We start from the raw sequence: 25241 nt of genomic DNA, 5'->3' as shown, positions 1-25241 counted from the left end.
TTTATTTCACTTAAATTATAAAAAAATAAAGTTACATTAACATTTTATATGTTAAATCGTATGTATTTAAAAAAAATGTAAAACAAAAAGTAATTAAATTAAACTTTACTTTCTATAGGGTGTTATTTTAGGTCCTTACCTACCTTATTTTTTATGGGAAGGTTTTGTAGTTCCACTGGTTGGTCATGTGTGGTGCTGAACTTACTCCAGGTTTGAAATGGAATACATTTACGACTGTTTTGAGCCCTTTTTGGCGGAAGTAGCTAAAGAAGTGCAGTTTGCACAACAGCAATGAGCTTACTCTTTTGTGGGTGGATGCATGTCTCCCCCTAACCCCTTCACTAGTCTTCCCTTAACCTCTTCCTATTCCTCTCTAAATCATTTCTGTTTAATTGTAAATACTCCCCATTTTCTATCCACATCTGCCTACCCCATCTACATTTATTACCATAATGTACATTCCGTGTGCGGAGATCTCCACAGTGTGGGTGGAGATGTCTGCACATAAAATACAAGAGAGGCCGAAGTGTATACCTCCGCATATAGACTAGGTTTTGTAGTATGTTAGTAGTACTATGAACGCACTACAAAATGCAATCTGTGAATAGGCCCCATAGCCTTTTAACGTTGTTATTTTTGGTTGCTGATGCATATGAGAAGACTTTCTATAATGCCTGGACCAATTAAGTCCTGTTGTTAGTATTCAAACTCTATGTCAGAAGTCACCCTGCAACACTATATATTTATTAGAAGTTTAATATAGTGTAGACAAGACCCAAGCAATGACAGAGAGCTTTACATAAGAACATTTTCTTTTAGAAAACAACAGTCTGTGTCATTTCACTTACATAACGACCGTTTTGCTTCATTTTCTTTACATATGGATAGTTTTGTTTGTTTGGTTTACATAACAGCAATTTAATTTCATACACAGGTGAACAAAATCAAAACGCAAATTATGTGAATATACTCTGAAATAAAACAGTGCTCGATCACCTGAAAGAATGCACTTAAATCTAAAGTTGTTTGACAAACCTAATCTTTATTTGAGCATTGTTCTTTTTCTTTTTTTACTTAATGCTTTCAGCAACTTCAACCTGTTGGATACCGAGACAGCGCATGTGCTGTCACTTGTGAGAGCCTATCGTTTAAAAAAAAAAAGGGGGTTTAGAGCCGGCCCATTACTAATGGTTGACTTTATTCTCATTCTCACTTCCTTGCTTCTCATTTGTCAGCTCTTCCTGGTTTCACTGTCCTCTTTGTGTGGTTGTCCCTTAGATGGAGCATGGAGCAAGTCCTGATTAATTACTTTATTCGTGTCTTTACACTTCTCACGCTGGTATGAAGGTACTTTTTTCACTTGTTGCTTCCTTGTAGTTGTTTCTGCTCTTGCTTCCCACGTTGCTAATTCTGATTCATTATTTATTGTTACCCCCTCCCGCATCATTGCTCGCTTGTCCCTCCCTCCACCTTCCTGTGTAATTTCTTACCCACTGTCACTGCCTCTTCCCTGTCTCCATCCTGCATTGTCCAGTCTCTGCACTACTTGTTGCTTGTCTCTCCCACCATCTGCCAGAAACAAGCGCTATGAAGCAGCCAGCGCTGACCACACCATAGCGCTTTTTCCCCTAACCGTTAGCCATTCTGCACAGCAGCCGCGCTGTTGAGCAGCATGGGTAAAACATTGGCAAAGCCAATAACTCTCATAGGCACAAGCTACTAGCTTTATCAATGCTTATTGTTTCTGTTGTTGACTTATATTCTTTCACTCACTTTGTAACCATCATTGTAATTCTCTTGATCTTATCATCATTTTACTTATTTCTTGCTCTATTTTCCAATCATTAATGCAATTGTGATGTCAACTGAGATGGTTCATGTAAAGACATCGCAAACACAAGGAGATGATGGACGGAGCACTGACCCTATTCAGGCACTCACCCCCAGTCACAGATCTGGGTTGAATCCATCATCATTCTTTAGCTCACTTTGCCATCTCAGTTCACACCCAGCTATATGCAAATCAGTCTTGACCCTGTGCCTCATGGGAACAGTCCAACCCGAACTGCCAAGCCAAGCCAAGTCATCCCTGAACCAGAAGCAAGCATCCTGGGACCAGTTTCTGGGTAACACCCTTCATCAGCCAGTCTAGCTTGAATCCAGTGGCAAAGTGAGCAAGGGAGCCACGTCTGGGCATACTCTGCCAACTTAGGGCGAACAAAGCAAACACAAGGAGATGATGGACGGAGTGCTGAAACTTTTCAGGCACTCACCCCCAGTCCCAGATCTGAGTTGAATCCATCATCATTCTTTAGCTCACTCCGCCACCTCAGTTCAGACCCAGCTATATGCAAATCAGTCTTGATCCTGTGCCTCATGGGAACAGTCCACCCTGAACTGCCAAGCCAACTCTTCCCCAAACCAGAAACAAGCATCCTGGGACCGGTTTCTGGCTAACACCCTTCCTCAGTCAGGTTAGCTTGAACCCAGTGGCAAAGTGAGCAAGGGACCAACGTCTGGGCATACCCTGCCAACTTAGGGCGAACAAAGCAAACACAAGGAGATGATGGACGGAGTGCTGAAACTTTTCAGGCACTCACCCCAGTCCCAGATCTGGGTTGAATCCATCATCATTGTTTAGCTCACTTCGCCACCTCAGTTCAGACCCAGCTATTTGCAAATCAGTCTTGATCCTGTGCCTCATGGGAATAGTCCAGCCCGGACTGCCAATCCAAGTCTTCCCTGAACCGGAAACAAGCATCCTGGGACCGGTTTCTGGGTAACACCCATCATCAGCCAGGCTAGCTTGAATCCAGTGGCAAAGTGAGCAAGGGACCCAGGTCTGGGCATACCAGGACCTGGCATGCCAGTTCGGGCTGGACTGTTCCCATTGTGGCAGGGTCAAGACTGATTTGCATATGGCTGGGTCCAAACTGGAATGGCATGGTGAGCAAAAAAACGACAGATTTAGGCCAAGATCTCTGTACTGGTGTATGACATTGTTCTGCATACTGTCCATCAATTGTTCTTTTTGCATTTGTCACCCCGAGTGGGACGGGTATGCCCAGACGTGGGTCCCGTGCTCTCCATGCCACTGGAGTCAAGCTATCCTGGCTGATGAGGGCTGAAAGCCCGAAACCAGTCCTAGGATGCTTTTTTACAGTCCAGGGAGGACCTGGCCTGGCAGTTCGGGCTGGACTGTTCCCATTGGGGCAGGGTCTAGACTGATTTGCATATCGCTGGTTCCAAACTGGAATGGCATGGTGAGCAAAAAAACGATGGATTTAGGCCCAGATCTCTGTACTGGGGTAAATGTATGACATTGTTCTGCATTCTGTACATTAATTGTTCTTTTTCATGTAAAGACATCAGCTGTAGTGGTCAATGAGGTTCTTATACTACTTCAAAATACACAAGCAAAGGGTACCCAAGAAAGAAGAGCTTGTAAAAGGTCCATTGCAGACCAAGATGCCCTCTTCACATTTCTCAAAAAATACAATAGCATGATTGTCTTAGTAAAAGTAGCTTTCTTCTCACACTAGCCCACAACTTCCTCTAGTCCATTCCATGACATTATTCAACACCACCCATGGCAACTCCAACTATGATGTCCACATCTCCAAAACACTTGCTGGAAGCAAGATGCAAATTTAGCTACTCTCATTCTTCTTCAAGATCAACACTATCCAGAAACAAATTAGGTCCTATGCTAACAACCCAATATAGTACCACACGCCACACCAAGCCCACCTGCTAACTTATACCTTTCTATCATACTCCAAGACCACTGAAAACATCAAGTTCATGAAACTAATCTATGGGGTTGACCCACGATTGTGGCAGCAGGCAAATATACTTTAATATCTGCCCTTGAGTTGAATGCTTCATCTAATCAACTCCTTGCAATCTAAGTTGCCAATGAACCTCGCCTCAACCCAGATTTTTCTAAAAATGTCCATCTATTTTAGGTCATCCTTTAGCAAACGTTACTAAGAATGGCCATTTTGCTACTACAATATTATCACCTCCTTCTCAATGTCTTAAATTACTTTGAATCCATCTACTTCCCTCCAAGCAGAAAGACAGTGTCACTTGGTCACCATCTATGACAGGGACAATATCTATCTATCTGATTTGCTGCATTTAGTAACATCCCTGGAAATCTGTTCAACCTCCAAATCTATTTCATCTGCTTATGAAAAAAAGATAACTAAACTATACTTGTGACCTTCAAAATGCTGTGCAAACTATAACCAATACCCCCAACCCTGCGATTAAAAAACATCATACAGATCATACTCTCAAAACTGAAGTACTGGAAAAGGACCCTGCTCCCTGAACCTCAAAATTCAACCATATTGCAACTGATGTACACACTAAACATGTCCCTTATTAAACAATAGGCCCATTTGATCTAGATTCCCTTTTGTCTTGTACTCTAAGAAAACTAGTGTTCTGTCATCAAAAGATCTCCTCAAATTCTGAGATGCAAGCCAAAATAAACAGTGTGCACAGGGGATCAGAATAATTTTCCACTGAGATGAGATCTTCACCATTAATGTGTGGACACACCCTTAGACACTTTTAACCCATCAAACCGGGAAAGTAATACTCCCTTATTCAAGAGAACCATAGGGTCGGCATCTCCTGAAGATGTATAAGCTGCGGGTCTCACCAGAGAATAATGTCAACCACTTCTGGTATTCCTACCGCTTTCTATAACACTGTAAGGATACCCCTTCTTTTTAAACAACAGGCGGATTCTAAAGACATTACAAACAGTTGGTCACATTTTTAATTCATTTAAGACAACAAACCAGTGTAGTTGCCAGCCAATGATCAACATTTATCAAAGAAAACAACCTTCTGCATCCACATCAGGTTGGTTTCTGCCTAGCAGGTGGCTTGGATCCAATTATTATATGCAATTCTCGTTTACCTCACATTAGAAATGGATGAGGAATGTGTTGAATGTGTTGTGATCCTTGTTGTTGTATGACCTATATGCAGCATTCAAAACTCAACATCAACTATAACACTCTCCCTCTTCAAGGAGTGTGAGCCCTAAATTGTGACTTGTTGGGAGGACAATGACACTTTGCCTACATTTCTAAAATAAATGTGATCCGACTTTCAAGTCTGTAACATTTGCTTGTAGTTCACTTCAGCTGCTCAGATCCGTAAGAGTTTACTTCAAAAACTGAGATGACATCCAACTTCGGCTTGGTACACTACTAACATCTGCAGAGTTAAAACATTGGCTCTCTTTGTGTCTACTGGCAACTCAACACTGCTTGATGATCACGTCTTTAAATAAATCATACCAGATGTAAATCAATAGCATTAGGAGGTGGCCAAGACCATTGTGCCCAAGGAAGTAAGAACTTCCCAACCTGATAAGTAATATCCGAAAATCTAGAAACTTTAATATGACTCACAAATTATGATAGCTTCAAAGATCATAAGCATTGTAAGCCCATAGTTCTCTCACCAGCAAACTATGAAAACCGCGTTGTAGCTTCCACCATCAGGCACATGCAATAATGACATCCCTGGTGTCATTTATTTATTAGATTACACTAAGGGTGTGTACAGAGGCATCATTAAATACCTAATACAAAACGAATAACAAGTGCATAATGCTGCAGACGAACCACAGTGTATCAATTACATTTGATGCAATAAATGCAGTTACCAATGGCTGCCCTCCATTATCTGTCTCAAATTACTACTCACTACATTTAGGTTAAAAAAATATAGAAATATATAAACCATGGATTGTGAGGAGCCAGCCATGGTTCAATTTATAACTAACGAATACTTGAGATATAAAAACAGTATAGAACCAGCAACTGTTCAGATGAACGTTACCTGGAGGCAGTGAGTAAAGTCACTCGATCTCATATCAGTTTCCCATACAAATGACCTAAGAGAGGTGACTCAACTTCACATCTTGGAAATTTGAAAGAAATAGTAATCTGAAGTGATAAATAAATTCAGATATGATTCTAGACATTAGGCCACTATAAGAATGCCTGCCTTGCTCCCACAATTGACTATAAACAAGCATTGGCATAGCCAATAGGTCTCGCCTTTGGGACCTTATAAGTGTTGAGCAATGCAACAGTTGCATAACTAAACACTTATAAGGTCCCAAAAGCGAGACCTATTGGCTATGCCAATGCTTGTTTTAACTGCTGCAATCTATTGAAGCCTCAGGAGAACATCAAAGCGGCTGTGCGGCTGCGAAAGTGATCGCGATCGCGATCAAACATCAAAGCGGCCGCGAAAGTGAGAGTAAGTAAAAGCACATGCCCTGGGTCAGGCGAGACCTAAAAGGAAATGGGGCGGTAGAAAAAGATACTGCCCAAACCAAGAGGATAGGAAATGAATGTTGAGTTTGAATAAACATACCCCAGGAACTATGCAAAAACAGTCAAACATACAGGGTTATGCAAGTTCCCGAGAAAGGGGGGCAGAAGTTAAGAGTCTTGTTATAGGTGCTGTCAGTCCCAACCTGGAATCTGAACTACATGTCTTGGTAAGAGAAAGAGCAATGATGAATAAACAAAGCTGGACAAGAACTTTGTTAATGTTTTAATCTAGGTGCTTTCAAATTTGTGAAATAAATAAAAGTTGCCCAAGATTTATTAATTTTCTGGATGTAATAAATACAAAGGATCTTATTTACAATGAGGCTGCGCCACCGGAGCGTCACTTTTTGCGACGCTCCAATGGCGCAGGGGCCTGGTCCATATGTACCAGGTAGCACTAAGCCACTTTGCGTGGCTTAATACGACCTTGTAAATATTGTTCCCTTTAACGCATATTTCTGCGTTAAAGGGGTGTGCAATGGGTGTTGCTTAGGGCGTTCCCAGCAACACCCATGTCTTTTTGACACTGCCCCAGATTTACGAGCAATCGGAACTCTGAGGCAGCGCCAAAAACTTACACCTCTCCAGAGGAAAAGGACAGGAATGTGCCATATCTGATAGATAAGGTGCTTTCCTGCCCTTTTCTTTGCTTTGCCATAGGGCTGCATAGCAGCAAGGCCTGCGGTGCTGCCCTACAGCAACATTTCGTAAATAAGGCCCAAAGTGTTGCTCGTGCATGCTGCTCTGCCAGCTGTAAATAATGGAACTATTTCATCTGCATGTTCTGTACTAATGCGCTATGGCAAACAGGTCTTGTTGTAACACAGACCCATTAACCCCTTCGCTGCGGCGGAAATTCCGCCGCAGCGCTGGGGGGTGCGGGGGGGCAGCGCGGTGGCGCGTTGCTCATGACGGAGCAACTCCGTCATGAGCCACGGTTGGGCTGTGCTCATGACGGAGTGGTTCCGTCATGACTCCGCCCACAGCGCTAATCGCCCGCACAGGCGGGGAATTAGCGCCGCGTGGGCGGCGCGGCCGCCAACGGCCGCAACATGACGGAACCACTCCGTCATGAGCACACGGCAACCATGGCTCATGACGGCGTGGTTCCGTCATGAGCACAGAACGAGTTAATCAGTACGATTGGTCGAGGCAAGGATCAGCTCTCATCAGGAAATCCTTACTGGAGCAACTAGTATTTCTCTCAACAAACAAAATGTGCTTGTCTTTGTTTTCAGCCGGAATTCTCGTGAATATCTCCTGGATGTTTGGAGTACAGGCTTTAGTACTTTATATGAGATATGATTTGCAGTTAGCAATAAAAACAAATCTGTCTTTCGCGGAACAAAGCTAGATGAAACTGGGAAGAGTCTTTATTTTCAAGAATAGTAATAAACTTCTGTAATAGTAATAAAACTCGTTGTTATTCACTATAGAGTTAAGAAATGATGCTAATCCACACATTGTACCAAAAGTAAATGGCACCTGCGTTTCTCCCATTTAAACTTTTGCACAGGTGTGAACAGCGTTATTGTGCATCAAAGATAAATAATGTATTTGCATGAAGGCGTTGACAGCCTAGGTCAAAGAGATCTCATCTTCTTTCTCATACATTGTTGAGGCTCGAGGTGAAAATAAGAGTACTAATCAAATGTTCCAAAGTGCACTTACAATTTTCTGTGCTCCCATGTGCAAGCTGTGAACTCAACGGTGGGTGTGGTGTGTCTTTATCACAGGTGCACACTTGATTGCAACTGAGGTAAGGGCCTCCTGCTTTAAAAGAAGTGACGGAATGTCGGAATGTTATGTTATGTTAATTATACTTTTAGAGGGCACATCTCACTCACCGGGAGGGTATTCTGTTGGTGAAAAGAAAGGGGTGGTGCTCAGCTCACTGCCTAGATCTCTGTAAAGATGTACGTTTCAAGTTTCTTCCGGAATGGTAGGACTAAGCCGGTGGCTCAAATGTCAAGAGATAGTTTGTTCCAGGGATTAAGAGCCAGGTACGAGAATGGCCAGCTGCTGGACTTGCCTTTTTGGATGAGAGGGCCATGGTGAGCAGGAGGTTTGCGGAGTGGAGGTGTCTGGTGGCGGTGTGGAAGCTCAAGTGCTTGTTTGGGTAGGTGGGCCTCATTTGTGTAGTGCTTTGTATGGCTGGGTGAGTAGTTTCATCTATGAACACTTGTGCATGGGGAGCCAGTGGAAGTTTCTGAGGAAAGCCTCTTGGTGAGATGGACGAAGAATCCAACATTGAGTGTGTTCCTGTAGCCTAGCTTACTGGCGATGAGTGCTTGGGTGATTGTTGGTCTGGTGGCAGGAGGCGGCCACCAGAAGATTTTCTTCCATAGCTTCCTGGTGTGGAATCAGCAGAAGGTTGTCTTGGCTAGCCATTGATAGTTTGTTGCTGACTATGATTCACAGCTTTCTCATTTGGCCGGAAGGTGAAGAGTTGGGGCCAAGTTCTGATGATCTTTTCTGAATAATACTACCACTGTCTTGTCAGAGTTGAGTGTGCGGTAGTTGGACTTCATCTAGCAAGCAACTTCTGACATGCACTCTGAGAACTTGGCTTGGGTGTTGACTGTGTTTTTGGAGAGAGAGGAGATAAGTTGAGTGCCATCCACATATGAGATGATGCTGATTCTAAGGCTTTCACGAAGTTGACAAGTAGGACCACATAGATAATGAAAAGCGTGAGACTGTGTTATGATCACTGTGGGACTCCATAGACTAGTTTTATGGGCTTGGATATGTAGGGAGGAAGATGGACTTTCTGTGTACGTTCTGTGAGGAATGACCTGATCCACTGGAGGCATGTTTCATGTATGCCGGATAGGTGGAGACACTGGATGAGGGTATGATGGGAGATGATTGGAGACTATGTTAAATGCCACAGAGAGGACAAGGAGGATGAGGACCAACCACTGTGTTGCCTTGGTCTATGATGATCCGGATGTAGTCGGTTGCAGCAATGAGGGTGGTTTCTGTGTTGTGCTGAGGTTTGGTTGAGGAAGTGATTGCCATCCTGGTTGGTAGCTAAACTCTTGCTGATCAGTTCCTCCAGGACCTTTGCTGAGTAGATAAGCAATGAAAGGGGCCTGTAGTTGCCTGGCAAGGAAGGGTCCGCTGTAGGTTTCTTCAGTAGAGGCAGGGTTATCATGTGTTTCCAGGGGTCCAGGAAGGTATCAGTGGTAAGGCAGTCATTGAGGATCGGGGTCAGTGCAGCGCAGACGGGCTTGAGTGCTCTACAAAGGGGAATTGTGGGCAAGAGTCCGATGGGGCATCCAAATGGATGGGTATCATGGCTGTGGTGGTTCCCTTGAGGGAGATGGGAAGCCAGCAGCAGCAGTTCAGAGTGTGGTTCCTCTGAAGCAGTTGTTGTCTCTCAAAGAAAGGCTATCTGGATGGAATGATTTGATTTGGGCTTCATAATGGGCATAGATGACGTTGATCTTGTAATGGAAGAAAAAAGCAAGCTGGAAGTGAGGTTCCTGTAAGGGGATGATGGTGGTGGAGCTGGCTATTGGTGTGGGGAATTCTTTCATAATAGAGAAGAGCTCCTTGACACTGTTAGTGTTGTTCTCTAACCATTCTGTTAGGAGTGCACACTTGGTGGCTTTCAATTGATGGTGGTAATGTTGGGGGATTGATGTGTAGATATTTTTGTCTCTGTCATTGTGAGTGAGTCTCCATCGATGCTCAAGGTGCTCGAAGTGGCACAGAGAGCATCAGAGGTCATTGTTATACCAGCTGGCATGTGGCCTGGTCCTGGCAGCGGTGTTGGTATTGAGGGGGCCTAGACATCTGCGCAGGTGGTGACCCATCAGTTAAAGTTGGCTAGGTGTAGCGAGCAGAGATTATGTTCTATGTTCCAGGTTTTTTAAGAGACAGTGTTCCAGTTGAGGCTGGAGGTCTGGGGGGGGAGGGTGGTCCTTTAGTGGTGGTTGAAGTGATAGTTGAAACAAATGAAGCGATGGTCGAAACAAACAAGCGAGTGGTCAGGCCAAGTGAGAGAGGTGGGTTTGTTAACTGCAGTGTTATTGAAATTATTGAAGACTGGGTCCAGCAGTAGGCCAGTGATTTCGGTGGGGTCTCATACTCGTTGAGAGAGAGCTGGAGTGTGTTCAGACTGTTTAAGAGGTTGGTGGTGTTCGAGCAGGTGAGAAATTGAGGTCCTTGAATAGGATAAAGGAGCCTGCTGGAGTTGACTACCAGGGGGAAATGATTTCTATAATGGTGCTTCTAAACTCGGCTCTTGGTCCCGGTGGTCAGTAGAGCTGGGCTCCTTCCGGGATGGTGGTACTAGAGATGTTGAGTTTGAAGGCCATTAATTCCAGTTTGAACTTGATGTTATTGGCAATTGTGAGGGTGCAGTGGGTGTGTTCCCTGTAGATAATTGTGGGTCCTCCTCTGGGTTTGCTGGGCCTGTCTTGTCTGGTTATCTTGAATCCCTGGGATCATGGAGGTCGCAATGTCGGGAGCTGACATAGAGAGAGAGCGGGTATTCAAGAGGGCGCAAGTCAGTGGGGGTGAGTGGGGAGTCTGTCAGCATTGCCAGATGTGGGAGGGCAAGTATAGTAGGGTGGTGAGGGTTGCTGGATAGCTTGCAAGAGAAGCAGCAGCTAGCACAGGAGAATGCACCTTCGAGGTTGATCAAGGAGGTCCTGCGTTTGAACATGGAAGTATGTGGTGAGGTAATACCTGGGGCTGTCCAGTGGTGGCAGACCAACAGGAGTCCTGACAATTGGAGCTGGCCAGGCGCGGGCCAGGTTGGTAATGGTTCAAACGGGATTGACTCCGTTGTGAGTCCGCCATGCCAGTAGCTTGGTCACTGCTGTGACTTCCATTAAGAAAGTGAGTGAGGGGAAGGAGAACCTAAAGCCTGGGAAAGGCTGGGGCAAGTGGAAGGAGAGAACGGGGGAAACATGGCAGGAAAGCATAAAAATGACCAGTTAGAAGGGACAAAAGTGGCAAGCAAACAACAAGAAAAAGTGGCAAAAGCAGGGCAATGAGGTCAAGTCCTGATGTGGACTGCATACAGGATCTGTCAGTAGGCTATGACTAGGATGTCATGATTGATATAATTGATTATGTCATTTAACATGTGATGTAGTATGTGAGGTCATAAGCAGTGCATGATGGGTCACAAGTTATAGGTAATTGACTATACTAGAACTGGCTTATTTCAGTGTTTTTTGGTTCTGTAGTGTATAACATCACTTTACTGCTTGCTATTTTAGTGGCTTTCTGTTTTCTTTCTTTAAATATAAGTTAAGGTCTCAGAAACTAACATTACTATAATGTCACCTAAACTTTTGTTTTTTTCAGCAAAAAAATAAATGTATATGTATATATATATATATATTCACTGAAAAAACCATAGGTTTCACACATGTTATAGTTAGCGGAAATTTTACTGATAAAAAAACCAATGAAATTCCCCCGTATTAGTTAGTGCAGGCAACTATAACTCACGCGACCGCAATCCTCTGCTGATGCTAATACTGTATTTAGACACTTATTTGCCCATGTCTTCTTCCATACATTTTTAGCTATACATATATTACAAATATTTTTTTTTATATAGACACATATGTCATCAGCAGAAGATTGCGGTCGCGTGAGTTATAGTTGCCTGCACTAACTATAACGGGGGAATTTCATTGGTTTTTTATCAGTAAAATTTCCGCTAACTATAACATGTGTGAAACCTATGGTTTTTTCAGTGAATTTGCAAGGTTTTTTAAATGCTAATTCCTAACTATAACGTGTGTGAAACCTATGGTTTTTTCAGTGAATTTGTACGGTTTTTTAAATGCTAAGTTACTTTACGCCATTCGTGGCGTGCGCGCCCACTTAACGCAGCTCGTTCCGTGCACGCACAGTAAGCACGCGGTGCGCTTCGCGCACCGCGCGCCCACTTTACGCAGTTAGTGCCGTGCACGCACGGTGGGCACGCGGTGCGCTACGCGCACCGCGTGCCCACGTTACGCTAGATGGGCCATGTACGCACGATGAGCTTCGCGCACCGTGCGCACATGGAGGACATATGATGCACTTCGTTTTGAAAGGTAATATTTTAATTTTTCGTAATTTTTATAAGCCATGCACAATTGGTGCCCTTCGGGCACCATTTGCACACGGGGTGGACAGAGTGTGGATAATTTTTTTTTTAATTTGTTTTTTTTTTTAAATATTATAGTTTATCTCATCTGTTATAAGCCATGCACAATTGGTGACCTTCGGCCACCAATTGCACACGGGGTGGGGAGAGTGTGGATAATTTTTTTTTATATATAATTTTTTACCGTACGCGTACGGTAAGCGTAATCGGCGAAATTAGCGAAAAAAAACATTTCCTTTTTTGGCCTTGGGGGATCTTTGGGGACTCCCTCAACATGGCTATGTGTGTGGGCGCTGTCTAAACAGCCCCTTTACATGTTTTTGTGCTTTGTATTTTCATCATCACTCTCAGTGCGAGAGAGAAAATGGCGGCCGCCGCTTCCTGGTTTCGGCCGATTCGAATGTTTACTAAGATCTAAGAGCCAATCAGAATCGCGCTCGCGCACGCCACCGTACGCGTACGTAAGCGTACCGTAAGCGCACCGTAAGCTGGCTCAGATATATATATTGATTTAAAGGCTATTTTCTCAGAATCTACTGAACAGATTTACACCAAACCTACAAAAGGCACTTCCTTGACCTGAGGACTACCTCTCTGCCAAATTTCTAGTAATTCTGTTCAGCCGTTCGGGCTGTAGCTGTGTCTAAAGGTCCTATGGAAAAATGCATGGGAAAAACGCGTTTTGGGACCCCCCTTTTATCTCAGCCCCCGCTTGACGAATCCCCCCGAGACTTTCAGGGAAGGAGCGGAGCGTAGCGCCCCACCTATTTTGAAAAATTCGCGAGGATTCGTCGACCGGCGCCAAAGTTATTCAAAATAGAATGTTGCGGATTTCCTATGGAAACGTGGTCCTAACTATAACTACCTACTGGCGACCGCCAGTAGGTAATATATATATATATATATATATATATATATATATATATATGCATATACATATATTTCTAACTGTGTATATCTATCTATCTATATCTGTATTTATATATATATGTATGTGTGTATATATATATATTTCAGCATCCCCTTTTCACATCTGTTTAGTCAACCTACCCACCTTGGCAGTTCCTTAGCCACTGCCTAATTTTCAAATATCTATTTGCAGATGTCTCTCTGTTTAAATATGTTTATAACTTTTAAAATGCATTAAGTGCCAAATTTCTAAAAACTCATACCTGCCCTCACATTTCAATCCACTAGTTCCATGCCTGCATTACCATCTCATTGCTCATTTACTTCAACCTGCTTTTCAGGAAAGGCTTGAAGTTCAACAGCTCCTATTCCAAAAAAATGGCATTTAGGAGTGTCTTTTTTGCCTTGAATACAAAATATTAGCGCTCCAGCTGGTCATTATAACTCTGTGGTGACGCTGCAGTTGATTACTAGGAAGTTAACTGACAGACTGCCGCTGGTGTTGGAAGTACATATTTTATCCTGCATGTCAAAATGTTTTCCTGAAATGGATGAGGAAGAGAGTGAGGACTCATAGAAAATGTGTACTCACTTTAGATTTTGAAAGCACTAACCATAATTACTGTGGCAAAACGATCCTCCTAATTTTGTTGATTTTTAAAGGAAATGCTTTATGTTTTACAACTTTAATTCCACCAAGATGGTGCTTAGGTGTGGCACACTTTTGTTATAAATATAGAAATTAGCACTCTAGTTGTTTGTTAGTAGAACACTGGGGAATCAAATGACAGGCTACTGCTGCTGTTGTAAGTGCATGTTTCACTCATAATATTGAATTTTGTTCTGGCTGAGGAAGACATTGTGAAATTATAGAAAATGTGTTCTCATTTTAGCTTCTGGAGTACTTTCTATTACGTCTATGAGAAAATTATAAGAGAAAACCACTTTCTCTCAAACATGTTTTATCAAATCACAACAGGGTAAAATCATTTGAGAACTCACCAGAATACCTAAAATTAGTAAAACACCGCCAACAAATTATTTATATTGTGACTAAGATTAGTGTTTCTTTTTGTGACCCTCAAACCAGGCATTCACTACAATCCATTTCAATAGGACAATGACAATGAGACCTGCAATGGTGGCCACAACATGTTGCCCATGTTGTGTCCATACACCAGCGTGGGGGCCTTTAGGATCCTGAGTCCTGCATTGGCCGCAACATATTGCTCATATTGTGGTGAGCCAGTCATGATTGACTAGTCCCCTTTAATTTGCCACACAGAGCATATTTTGACACCATTAGAAGAAGGGTGCTGGTACTTCTGGAGGACCTGGAGCCCCCCGATAAAAAAAGTTTTTGTGCGAGGTATAGTGGGGTGTTGTAGTGTAAGGCTTTTAGAGTCATGCAAGCAATTTTTAGTTGTATCCTTGCTTTGTAAGGGAGTTAATTTAGAGTTTTTAGCTCCGGTGTATTATGGTGGTATCTTTTTGAGCCGATGATGAGTCTAGCGGCAGAATTAAGAGAGGCCCTGAGTGGTATTTCCTATGGGAATTAACATGGGAAGTCACCCCGTTTTGCTTGGCCCTCAGTTTATTGATCAGTGTGAAAGAAGAAGCTGTAGTAGGTGAACCTTTTTGTGGAACGTTTCATGCATATTCATCAAACAATGCCAAAGTTATTAGAGAAAACAAAAATTGCTCCTCCTATGGAAACTCTGACACAGTGGTGATAGAGCCGTTATAAAGCATAGACAAAGTGGGCAATTGCCCAGGGCACCCACCTTGCAAGGGGACCCCTAGTAAAGCAAATCACTCTATCTTACCTTTGTCCATTTTTCTATCATAACCTCTCTACCTTTACTTCTGATCCTGACTCTCTCTTGTAAGCATTATGCTCAACATTTTTCCACAATAAAACCAATTTGTTTGCTACACGTAAGTTTTGAAATACATATGTGTGTATGTATGTACACACAGACACACAGGATAACATCCATAGAGCGCAGACTGAGTTTGAGGTTGAAACTTTTATTGAAATGTACTTCTCCTTTTCCTGAACACTTTTCTACTAACCCCACGACCTAAATATGATTTGGAGCTAAGCTCTTTAGGACAACCCAGATTATTAAAAAAGAGAAGCAGAACGAATTGGCCTCCTAAATATGATTTGGAGATAAGCTATTTAGGACAAACCAGATTATTAAAAAAGAGAAGCAGAACAAATTGACCTCATTATCAAATCACGTAAGACTAAAGCATGGAAAATTAGGTGGATCCATTCCCTATAATACAATAAACTTTAGGATCAGTGACAAAATCCTAGGCCAAACTGTAATTGTTAGAAACAAAATGCAACATGAGGAATTATCTTTCAGAATATGCACAACACATTCAAAAAAGTGTATAAATGGAAAAAGTTACAATTTTTTTATCTGTCATTGCTTTCCTTATAACTATTGCAATATACATTTGTGAGCATTTTCTGATATGTTCTATGCTTTAGATTCGTTCAGGTGTGGACAAATCATTCTAAAAGTTAAGCTTCTACAGCCAAATATCATAGATCCATTGAGGGTTTAAAAGTACCATTTGTATAATCACTCTTCCATTTCTTGGAACTGCATGTCTTCAAACCTTAGTTAAACTCATATTTTAGATATCATTATCCTAAGGCCAGACTTTCATTGCTTGGTCAGAAATTATTATGGACGTGCTGCACTATGTGTCAATTGAGATCTCTCCTGCCCATCTCGTCTACCTCACCCTCACCCTCATGTTTCAAACTTTGTTAGAGTGGCTTAAAGTTCTACACAAATATACAACATACCCTAACAAATCTAAGATGATCCATAGCAAATTTCATAGCATGATAGTCCAGAAAGTCATTTAGTAAGCAATATTTTACGAAGCACGATAGCCTTCAGTTTTCAACTTAATCTAGCTATAATAAATATTATAATCAAGATTTGTAAATACAGATTTCGTCTTGACTCTAAAGTTTGTGTACCCTTTTCCTGATTCATCTTTTCAGATTCCTCTTTTCAATGTTTGTAGCTGTTTCCTCTAACTGGGAGCTGTCATTGCAATGGGGCGTTCTGTCCTCTTGTAAAACTTGTGGTGCACTCTGACCGTGGCACACTGTTTGACTCTTTTCGAGTATTTCTGGGTGCAAATCAGTAGCAGCTGCTATCGAACAGGTGTGGTGGGGTGGGGGAACACGGAGGGATGGGGTGGGAAAAAATAAAATAATAAAATAGCACTTACCTACACTACCGACCACATCCTCTTCTTCCTCTGTCTTCCTTTCTGCACTCAGCAGGAAGCACACAGACTCTCTGAATCCCCTGCACAATCACAACACTGCCATACGGCAGCGTTGTGATGGGTAAGAGCGTGGTTGTTCAGTGCTCAGATAGGGGCTGGCAGGCTGTGCATGTTCTCCACCCAGGCTGTAATGCAGCCTGCGTGGAGAACATGCAAAGTGCTCATGACGGTTTGGCCAGTCGGAGATGACCGGTCAAACCATCATGCGCAATTTAGGTGCTGCAATCACTCCTCCCCCTGTGACGCAGGGAGCCCAGCCCTGCCCCCTGGCTTCAACTGCAAGCTGAAGATAGTATTCAGCTTGCAGTTGAGGCAGTGGGGTGACACTCCTCCGCTGCACCGGATGCAAATTCATGCATTAAAATACTGAGCCCAGAGAGCATTGTGGTATCTTATGGACTGGATTGAAACACTTACACTGTATTATTATGGGTACACGATAGAACTACCATTTCACGCTTAGAATAATGTGGGAAGAGTCGTGTCTTTAGGTCCTTTTTGAAGACCAGAGTGGTTTTGGAGGTTATATTTATGCAAGTGAGATATTGAGCACCAGGCAGTATTGCCTGGTTGATAAAAATATCACTGTTGTAACTAAATGGAGAGGCCTATATGAGCTACCTTTTCATGCTGTCATTCGAATAGAGTGGCAGCATTCTGTGCACAAATTTTAACCGCAAATCTCAACCCAAAATTGGGAGTGTTTGCGCCTGGGTCTCAGCAATCAGCTAAATCTGTCAGTTTTCAAGAAGAAGAAGAAGAAGAAGCAGAAGAAGTAGAAGACAAAGAAGAAAACAGGCCTTTTTATGTAGGTATTTCCCTCCTACCTTGAAACCACAATATTTTACGATTCCGCAAAAACATAAATAAATAAATACAACAATAGGTATGTCTGACTGCATTAATGTCAGAGTTTTAAAAGTGGCTTTGGTGATTAATAGAGAACTTGAGAAATGTAGGGAATAGGGAAGCTAGTTCAATGCCTGTTGCTGTGAGCCGCCAGTGTTGAATGAAAATAAAGGCCATGGTTTATTTAGTTTATTGCCCGGATCCTGAGAAGGAGCAAAACACCTTTAGAGGCGGATATGGGAGAAGGTGACGAGCCAAGTTAGCCAAATAAAGGCAGACATTTGAATTCTCAAATAATAGATCTGTTTTTGTCTCAATATTTCCTTGTACCATTTGGAAACCACCATTGAGAGCACACTTTGGATATCTATCTATGTCAGTCCTATAGGCCCCAATAGTCTGGAAATATGAATGAATGTCATTGGTATATGTGTGGAAGTCAATGTGGAGACAGAGTGAAATTTGCAATGAACATCCTTTATATGTGACAGCACACCAAAATGAAGTTCCAATAAAGAGTGCAAGATCTTTACCAGACTTTCAGGAAGAATGAAGGATGCTGAATTCCTGCAGTGCCTGTTTTGCAGGTATTTCGCTCTCTGCCAGTGCCTGTACTGCCTAGCAACACAGTGAAATACTTTGCATGCTACTTCTTCAACATCGCATGGTGGTTTCATGTTTTATTTAATTCATGTGTCAGTGTGGACTGAATCCTGTATCAACACTATGATGAAAACTATATCAGAAGAAGGAATTATTAAAACTTTATTACAATCTGGCACAATGTTATTATACCCATGTACAAAGAATGTAGATAATCTGACTTTGCAGAAAGCTGGGAGTATAAAAACACACAGCAGATATCTTAAGCTTACCTTGGAGAGTTGCTCATGAAGTTCTGCCAAACTTGGCCTGGGTAATTTGACACCAGTGACGCTGCCAGTATTTCGATAATAGTCAATTTTAGGAACGGCTTCCATTGTGTTATGGCCAAAGGTCTTGAGATAATATGAGTTATTGTGTGTGTCATATGTGTGAAAGACTCCGTCCGACTTGACAGTGTCCCCATTGTTGAGGATGTTGTTGTATCCAGGCCGATAGTTTATTCGAAGTCCATGGCGGTCATCAGCAAAAGATGTCTCCTCATAGAGCGGGGGGTCTTTGTCTTCTTGGAAGGCTGCGTTATCATGGCCTTCGGTGATAACATTGACCTGAAAGCGGGTAGGACTGCTGGGATTTCCATCGAAGAAAGCATTTGGGGAATTATTCATTGACATGGTAAGTGAACCTGTCTAAGGACTCTGAAGCTCAGAATGTCTCTGTCACTGGAACTGTTCTTATATTGGCAACAATCAGAAACTAGGGGATATGCTCAGAATGGCATAGCTGCAATGATTCAGGTGACGCTTGCTTGAATACTTCCACCCAAGACGTCTTCTTACGTTTTTTGTAGATATCCCCTAATGCAAAAAAATAAAATAGAATTAAATGAAACAACGCATAGACTTGGTTTCCTACTGAGCTGTGTTATTTCTGTAGAAATGAACTAGGTACACATGATTGATTTATTTCATTAATATATTTATGAATAATATGCAGTGTGTTTTACCAATGTAAATGCGTATCAAATGTTTGGCACATATTCCATGTCCTGTCGTTTCTAAGATATTTGTTAGGAGAGACAATATAGAAAACGTTGTGTACCATTTTTATTTTGGTGATACATTCTCACACTCATTCACAAATTGCTGCTGTTCTTTCAGAAATACAAATGTATTTTTATCAGACAACTGCTCTTATGTAATATTGATCTGCATAGTGCACTAATCACCCAAGAGGGCATCCAGGCACTTGGGCAGGTGTGTAGGTGTGAGGTCTTCAAAGTGCTTATAAAAAGAGCCAGGCCTTCAGCTTCTTGTGGATCCCAGGAAGTGAGGAGGAGGCTCTGATTTGTTGATGGAGGTCGTTCCATGTCTTGAATGAGATTTAGGAGCATGAGCGACCTCCAGTTCTGCTTTTGCAGATGCAGGGAGTGTGTGCAAGTGAGAGTGAGGCAGAGCTTTGGTGTCTGGTGGATTGCTGAAAGTGCATGCGGCTGTTCAGGTAGTCTGGTCCTGTGGGTTTACGGCTTGGTATGTGTGGCTGCGTTTGTGAATGGGGAGCCAGTGAAGCTTGTTGAGGTGCGGTGTGAGGTGGATGCGGCTGACGGACCAGGTAAGAAAAACGAAATAGCAATATGAATATTATTTAACTTCTACATATTGTTTTCTCTTGTTAAGATTATATATTCAGTATATCCCATAAGATCACTACCATGCAAATATTTATACTTATTTTTATAGTTTCACTCAAAGTGATCCACACTGGTCATTTCAATGCTTGACTGAAAGACCATCTTATAGATTGTCACCAAATTAAATTTGCCCATCTCAGAGTCTCGCTGGGGATAGTATTTTAGCCACTGTTTTATTGTTATAGAGTGTGAGACCTTATGATTTGTTTGCTAATATTTCACTTATTTCTAGTGCTATTGATGTTGCCCCTACAGCTATTTTCCTATGATAGCCATTCTATTTTATACTACATGGCTCCTATCTCAGCTTACCAATGTTGTTTGTCTATACCCCAGATACACTACTAAACTTTCAGCATTTAGATGTCTTCTTTTTCACCAGATCAGACTCCTGGATGCTAGCAATCCTTGTCTGTTAGACTGGGCCTTTATTGGTATGACCTGCCCTAACCTTTTTGGCTGCCGACCTCATGTTTTGACCTTATTTTACTAGCCTTAAGACTTTAGCGTGTTTGGCACTACTGTGCATTGTCAAAGCACAGTGCTCCTCATATACATACTGTGAATCAGTGTATATATGATTGTCTGATTTGAGTTAGCTGTAAGTCCCTTGTCATAGGGTAAGACCTATATCAGGGGCATGCATCTCAAATGCACCTCCCTGGTCCTCCTGCACGGGCTGTGCCATCCACAAAGGTAGCTCATAAATTGGGCCACAGGTTTGCCCTAGTGGGGCCTGTGTGCATGGGTTACTGTTACGTGGTTTGGCATTTATAAAGTGCCACAGTTCTGCATGTCTCCTGCTACATCAAAGTTATCCCTGGTGACAGGGTACAGTGTCTATGAAGAGGTAGGGCAGGTGTGTCTATGAGTGACCTGCAAGAGTCGTGAATGACACTAGATGGTGTGCTTGTTATGATTGGCCCTGCTTCTCGCATTGGATTAACATGAGGGGGCGTAGGGAAAGGCTGTCGAACATTATTAACTATTGGCAGAATAGCAACAGTATAGTTTTTTGTATTGATGAGTTTGTAATAGAGAATCCTCTCTGGTAGTGGGGGGTGCTTCATATTACAGTGCTGGAAATGTCATTTTGGGAAAGTGAACATTTATTTTTCAGAAACCTTCATTATTATTCGAAATTAAATAATCTACCGGTGATGTAGCATTTCAGAAACAGAAAAGTTAAAAAAAACTCTGTTAGTCTTTTGGAGTTTTGGAAAGATGAATATACCCGAATCAATCTAAAAATATCACAACCTCTGAGAGGATTGGGAAGCTTAAAACTAGGAAATCAGGTTTTAGCTCCGAATGCGAAAGCATCAATTTTACTCACTTCCCTACTCACGCGTAGTTGACAGGTACAAAGGCAGGAATACTCCGCTTTCTTCTGCTTAGCTTTACTATATCAGAAAGGCAGTGCAACATATTAAAAATGGCTTCCAACACCATTACGAATACCAGAAGAACCTTTCCTAAAGATCCAGCATAACCAATCAGACAGCCCATACACATCCTCACGTGCACATAGAGGCACAAACCCAATCTTGTTAGAAAAGTGTTGTACTTTGCAATACACCAAATTGCCCACCCACTCCAAAACCAATCACTTATTACCCCAATATGAACAACTCTGCACCAAAGCCAGCTTGCTGACAAAGAGACGCTGCGCTAATAGCAGATGAAGAGGTGTGGCGCAGCGGCCAGGGTGCCTGACTCCGGACTACAGGGTTCACGGTTCAATCCCCAGTGCCGGTGGCAGGTTAGCCCAGCACCATGTGACTCTGGGCAATAGCTCGCTTCATCTTCCTGACAGCCCCCAGCGCCAGGATACCGCTTCGGAGGTAGCTGTGCGCTTTACAAATACCGGTATTTCATTTAATTTTATCACAACCTGACAGACACTGGACAACTGTTCATCCCATGAAAGAAGATCCATGGCAGTGACATAAAACTTTAACATGCTGACACAATTACTCACCTCAAAACTCCAACTTGAATTGCTTCTTCCTTTCATCTTATTAGGATCATCACTAAGCATGCCACTGAATAGATATTTAATTTAAGACAGTAAAGCCTCACTGGCGAAGGTCACTGAGAAAGTTCAGAACCATGAAGAACGGGAACCACGGGTGGCTTAGAGGGCTACGAGGTAATACGATGACAGAAGTGTCCCACATACATGTTGATAATAACATACATCACAGTCCCTGCGACCGCATTTTTTAGGTCTCACCTCCAGACTGTTTGAGGCCTATTGTGATTGATACATAATACAGAGTAGGCTTTGGGTCTGTCACTTACTCATGATTGGAAGACTTTCTTGTTTATCTCATTTCCCTTCTTCTGATTTGATGGCTTTTCTCCCTATTCCTATATCCTGACAAAAGATCGTTTCAGTCCTGCTGTGTATTGCTTTGATGGCATATGTCCTTCTACTCCTGACGTCAGGCCATGCATTGCAGTGGATAAGAGGAACTATTTTCTCTCCCTCTCTATCTGTCCCCACTTCCGTCTCCTTGCTACCTACAGCCTCCTATTTATGAAAAGCTACCTCCTCTTGCCTACTTGCCCACTCTGCCTCATCGTGCTCCAATTCCCAGCTTCCACTGTGTGAGCAGGCGGCAATCGTAAAATGCTTTTTTAACCATTTTAAGTAGGTCAGATTTGGATGTGAATACGTGTGGTGGGTGTCTTTCAATGAATTTAATTATGCTTTAAGAATATTAATTCTAAGACAGCAACAGTAGATGCACAAGCATCCGCGCTGGCCATCTTTGAAGGGATTTACTTTTAGCATACAAAATGTACTTAAGATGGCTGCTTTGCATGTACATTCACTACAATCATCTAAGAAAAAAACAAGTATTGGTAAAGCCAATAGGATTTATGGGCAAGATCTATTGGCTTTGCCAATGGTGGTTCATTTACTCTCAGCATTCAAATGTTGTAAGAAGGCCATGGTATTTTAATTGCCAAGCTAATGCTAAGGTTTTAGGTCTGTAAATCTAGCTCTAAAACGTCTTTATATTGTGTGCACCCCTTAAAACAGTGGTGGTGCCGAATGGACGAGTATAAAGTTACTATAGCGAAAAATTATCCAATGCAGTAGTAGCTAAGACCTCGAGTAAGTACATTACTACTCATGGCCATTCACTGGGACTGCAACACCCTTCTATATACCTTAATGGAGGCACGGACTTAAAATAGAACTCCATAGCAAATAATGTTAAAATAAAATAATTTCTTTTGACTTTTTAAAAATATATCAACATTTAATTTACTGCTTCAAAAGTATATACCAATGAAACATATTTTTATAGTATTTTAATAAGTTTTTTAATTAAAAATAGGTGTAACTAATTCAAAACATGATAACATCATTTAAGTTAGCTCCATACAAAACTTTATGCAATTGCTAATATTTATTACGTAAATACAAACATTTTCCATTAGGTGGTGTTTTTTAAATAAATATTTCAAAAGGAATTTTAATTTGATGTATTTATATAAATTAAATATTTAACTCAAAATTAAGTTAATTGTATAAAGTTACGACTAGTTACGACTAGGGAGCTCTCCCTATATTAAAAGATACGAGGAATTAAAAAGGTTTATTAAACTTTTTCTTAAACAGCAAAAATATGTATATGTTAAATATTAATGTAAATTGATTGAATATATTTTATTTATTTACGTGGAGGTGGAGATTAACACTCATAGGTTTATGAGTTGCATTTTGTAGTACTACTGTAGTACTACTTTACAAAATGCAGTTTGTGAATCAAGCCCAAAGTGTTTACTATGTCTCCCACCACTACTATATCAATTAGTTAGTCTAGTGTATGAACTATGACATATTGGCATTGACCACTATCAAAAATCAATGTGGCACTATGTGAAAAAGCCAGAGGAGAAAATTAATGAGAGATTCTATAAAGTCAACTAATGTCAATCAATCAGGAGTTTGTTAAGCGCGACTACTCACCCGTAAGGGTCTCAAGGCGCTGGGGGGGTGGTACAGGCTCCAGTCCATCAAGGAGGGGTCTGTCAAAGAGCCAGGTTTTGAGGTTTCTTGCAAAGATGGGGAGCGATGTTGTCTGTCTGAGGTGGAGCGGAAGGGTGTTCCAGGCTCTGGCCGCGAGGAAGGAGAAGGAGCGCCTCCCGATTTGGTCTTTCTGGTGCGGGGGACCACGGTGTAGGAGAGCTGGGATGATCGTAGGGTCCTTTGGGGTGCGTGGAATTTGAGTCGGCTGTTCAGGTATGCTGGACCGGTGTCATGGAGGGCCTTGTGTGCGTGGGTGAGCATCTTGAAGGTGACTCTAGGCATGATTGGGAGCCAGTGGAGTGTGTGCAGGTGCTGGGAGATGTGGCAGTGTCTTGGCAGGTTGAGGACCAGTCTTGCAGCAGCGTTCTGGATGTTCTGTAGCTTGTGGGTGAGGTTTTTGTTTATTCCGGCATAGAGTGCGTTGCCGTAGTCGAGTCTGCTGGTGACGAGGGCGTGTGTGACGGTCTTGTGTGTTTGAGGGGGACCCATTTGAAGGTCTTGCGTAGGAGGCGGAGGGTGTGGAAGCAGGAGGACTAGTCGGAGTTGATCTGGTGGTCCATTTTGAGCTCTGAGTCCAGGATGATTTCCAGGTTGCATACGTGGTCCGTGGAGGTGGGCGGGTTTCTGAGGGCGGGGGACCATCAGGTGTCCTCCCAGACATCGGGGTTTGGGCCCATGATGAGTACTTCCGTCTTGTTGGTGTTAAGTTGTAGGCAGCTGTTTTTCATCCATTTGGTGACGGCTTCCATGCCTTCTCGAAAGTTGCGTTTTTGTGTTCGTTGGATAGGGAGAGGATGAGTTGGGTGTCGTCTGCATATGACACAATGTTGAGTCCGTAGGTTCTGACGATGGGGGCGAGCAGAGCCATGTAGATGTTGAAGAGCATTGGGCTGAGGGAGGACCCCTGGGGGACTCCGCAGGTGGTGGTGTAGGGTACGAGAGGAAAGGGGGGAGTCTGACACACTGAGTTCTGCAGGAGAGGAAGGAGTGGATCCAGTCAAGGGCCTTGTCCTGGATCCTGCGTCGTGGAGTCTGCGTATTAGGGTGCTTATTAGGGTGCGGTGAGAGACTGTCAAACGCCGCTGAGAGGTGGAGGAGGATGAGGGCTACTGTTTCTCCTCTGTCCAGTAGAGTGCGGATGTGGACTGTTGCGGTGAGGAGGGCTGTTTCTGTACTGTGTTTTTTTCTGAAGCTGGATTGGGAGGAGTCGAGGATGTTGTGCTCTTCGATGAATGTGGCGAGTTGGCTGTTGATGGCTTTCTTGATGACTTTCGCTGGGAACGGGAGCAGGGAGATGGGTCCGTAGTTTTTGAGGTC

The 25241-nt window shown here is 42.6% G+C and overlaps 1 protein-coding gene across 4 annotated transcripts in view; it reads right to left on the bottom strand.

Annotated features, from left to right (window-relative positions):
* Positions 1-25241, bottom strand: part of SLC12A1 (solute carrier family 12 member 1) — a 381560-nt gene that overhangs the window by 342730 nt on the left and 13589 nt on the right. For all 4 annotated transcript variants that reach the window (XM_085644206.1, XM_085644209.1, XM_085644207.1 and 1 more), the window contains exon 2: positions 18459-19043. In XM_085644206.1, coding sequence (XP_085500332.1) covers positions 18459-18860 — 402 coding nt within the window. In that variant the 5' untranslated portion in view covers positions 18861-19043. The remainder of the gene's footprint in view (positions 1-18458; positions 19044-25241) is intronic.

This window comes from Triturus cristatus, chromosome 3_1 (assembly GCF_964204655.1).
Source record: "Triturus cristatus chromosome 3_1, aTriCri1.1, whole genome shotgun sequence".
Lineage (NCBI taxonomy): Eukaryota > Metazoa > Chordata > Amphibia > Caudata > Salamandridae > Triturus > Triturus cristatus.
This window is presented reverse-complemented; position numbering and strand designations above follow the sequence as displayed.